At 62.4% G+C, this 1,976-nt stretch overlaps 1 protein-coding gene across 1 annotated transcript; it reads left to right on the top strand.

Moving 5' to 3' along the window:
* Window positions 1–84: 84 nt before the first annotated feature.
* On the top strand, window positions 85–1,912 carry LOC106114550 (neurofilament heavy polypeptide-like; the record flags this gene model as incomplete). Its single annotated transcript, XM_013307812.1, has 1 exon — window positions 85–1,912. A coding segment is annotated over exon 1 (1,828 nt), but the record flags the coding sequence as incomplete, so codon positions are not given.
* Between the last annotated feature and the right edge of the window lie 64 nt (window positions 1,913–1,976).

The raw sequence follows: 1,976 nt of genomic DNA, 5'->3' as shown, positions 1-1,976 counted from the left end.
GTCCCGATTGTGGTATCGAACGCCTCGCAGCAGTGCCTCCCGACATTCAGCGACACGTCGGATTCTGACGTGTCGCTAATGGATATGGAGGTTGAGCCATCGGAGGACCGTGAAGACCGGCACCCAGGGTACACCTGGGGGAGCCTCGGTCGGAAACGGCTTCGAGACCAAGCCGTCGCACCAGGCGATGCAGAGACGGGGCCCTCGCCCAAGTTGGCAGGGACAAGAAAAGGCCGAGGACGGCCGCTGACACCCGGCGGATACACAGGATTCGACCTGGCGAAGCGGGAGTTGGCGGAGGCTACCCGACGCCAACGTGAATGGGAGGCGGAGAACGATTTAGCCGAGATGACGTCGGAGCTGCGGTCGACCAAGGCGGGGGCCCGACTTGCGGACACCTACGCCTCGGAGGACGATGAGCTAGGCTCGACAGAACTCGGCGGTCAGATAGAGCTTGGCGCAGCGGCCGTGGCGGCTGTCTGCGCCAAGTCAAACAACTTAAAAGGGACAGCCAAGAAGGCTCTTAAGGAGGCGGTAGCGCAGATTCGGGCGGCGTCAAAGCTCCTGACGACGCGCAATATAAATGACGAGACGAGGATTCTGCGAGCGGCCAACACCCGCCTTCAGGCGGAGATGGCCGCACTAAAGAAGGAGGTGGCGGAGCTTAAGGCGTGCATGCTGCAGGCGGGGGCGACGCCCAAGCCTGTCGCTGCGACATGCCCACAATCCACGGACGAAGACATGGAGAACCGGATCCTGAGCAGGCTCTCGGACCGGCTTAACGCCCGCATAGACGGGCTAGAGCCGCGTCTGAATCCAGAGCCTCGCTTACGACCGGCACTGGCACACGACAGGCGTGAAGCGGAAGCCAGGCGGAAACCCCCGGCAAGCCGTCCACGCCAAACACCGGCTACGACCCAGGCGGAACTGCCTGAAGTGCGACTTCCTGAACCGGCCCAATCGGGCTGGATCAAGGTCGGCGCAAAGGGAAAGACGAAGGCGTCGACCTCTTCATCGACGCCGGCCGCTTCTTCTCCTTCTACCACGGCCCTAGCCGCTCAATCGGGCCAAAAGGCTAAGAAAAAGTCCGTGAAGAAGAAGAAGAAGACGGCCAAAAAACAGGAGACGGAACGTCCCCTCCCGCCGGCGCCAGCATCCATGAAGGAGTCCATGGCGTCGGTCGTGAAGAGGGGCCTAAGGGAAAAGGCGCCGACGGTCATCAGATCGGCGCCCACGCCCAAGAAGAAAGAGCAGGAGAAGGCCAAGCCTTCACCCAAGCTGCGGGCCCCCAAGACCTCGGCAGTCGTGGTGACTTTACATCCCACGGCTGTGGAGAAGGGGGTCACGTATGCTAAAGCTCTGGCCGAGGCGAGACAGAAGGTGAATCTCAAGGACCTCGAGATCGAGAGCGTCCGCTTCAAGCGCGCAGCGACTGGGGCCTCAATCATTGAGGTCCCCGGTGCCGATAGCGCGCCGAAGGCGGACCTCCTTGCCGAAAGGCTCCGAGAGGTGTTCGGGAACGGTGGCGATGTCACCGTCTCCCGACCAACCAAAACGGCGGAACTGCTTGTGGCGGGGCTGGATGACTCCGTCACGAAAGAAGAGGTGACAGCAGCGGTCTGTGCCAAAGGCGGCTGCGCAGCGGACCACGTAAAGGTGGGATCGCTCCGCCAGGAGAGGTCCGGTCTCTTTGCCGTCTGGGTAGCATGCCCCGTAGGAGCTGCTAAGAAAGTAGTGGAGGGGAAGCTGCTGGTGGGCTGGGTTTCGGCCAGGGTGAAGCTCCTTGAACGCAGGGAGCTGCGATGCTTCAAGTGCCTTCACTCTGGCCACGTCAAGGCGCGGTGTACCGCGTTGGTCGACAGGGGGCTTCAGTGCTACCGGTGCGGCCAGATGGGACACCGCGCCGCGGAATGTAACGCTGCCCCCCACTGCACATTGTGTGCGGAGGCTGGGAAGGCAGCGAACCATCGCTTGGG

Source organism: Papilio xuthus, unplaced genomic scaffold (assembly GCF_000836235.2).
Source record: "Papilio xuthus unplaced genomic scaffold, Pxut_1.1 DF828111.1, whole genome shotgun sequence".
NCBI lineage: Eukaryota > Metazoa > Arthropoda > Insecta > Lepidoptera > Papilionidae > Papilio > Papilio xuthus.
Note: the sequence above shows the minus strand (reverse complement) of the source record. Positions and strands in the feature narration are given on the sequence as shown.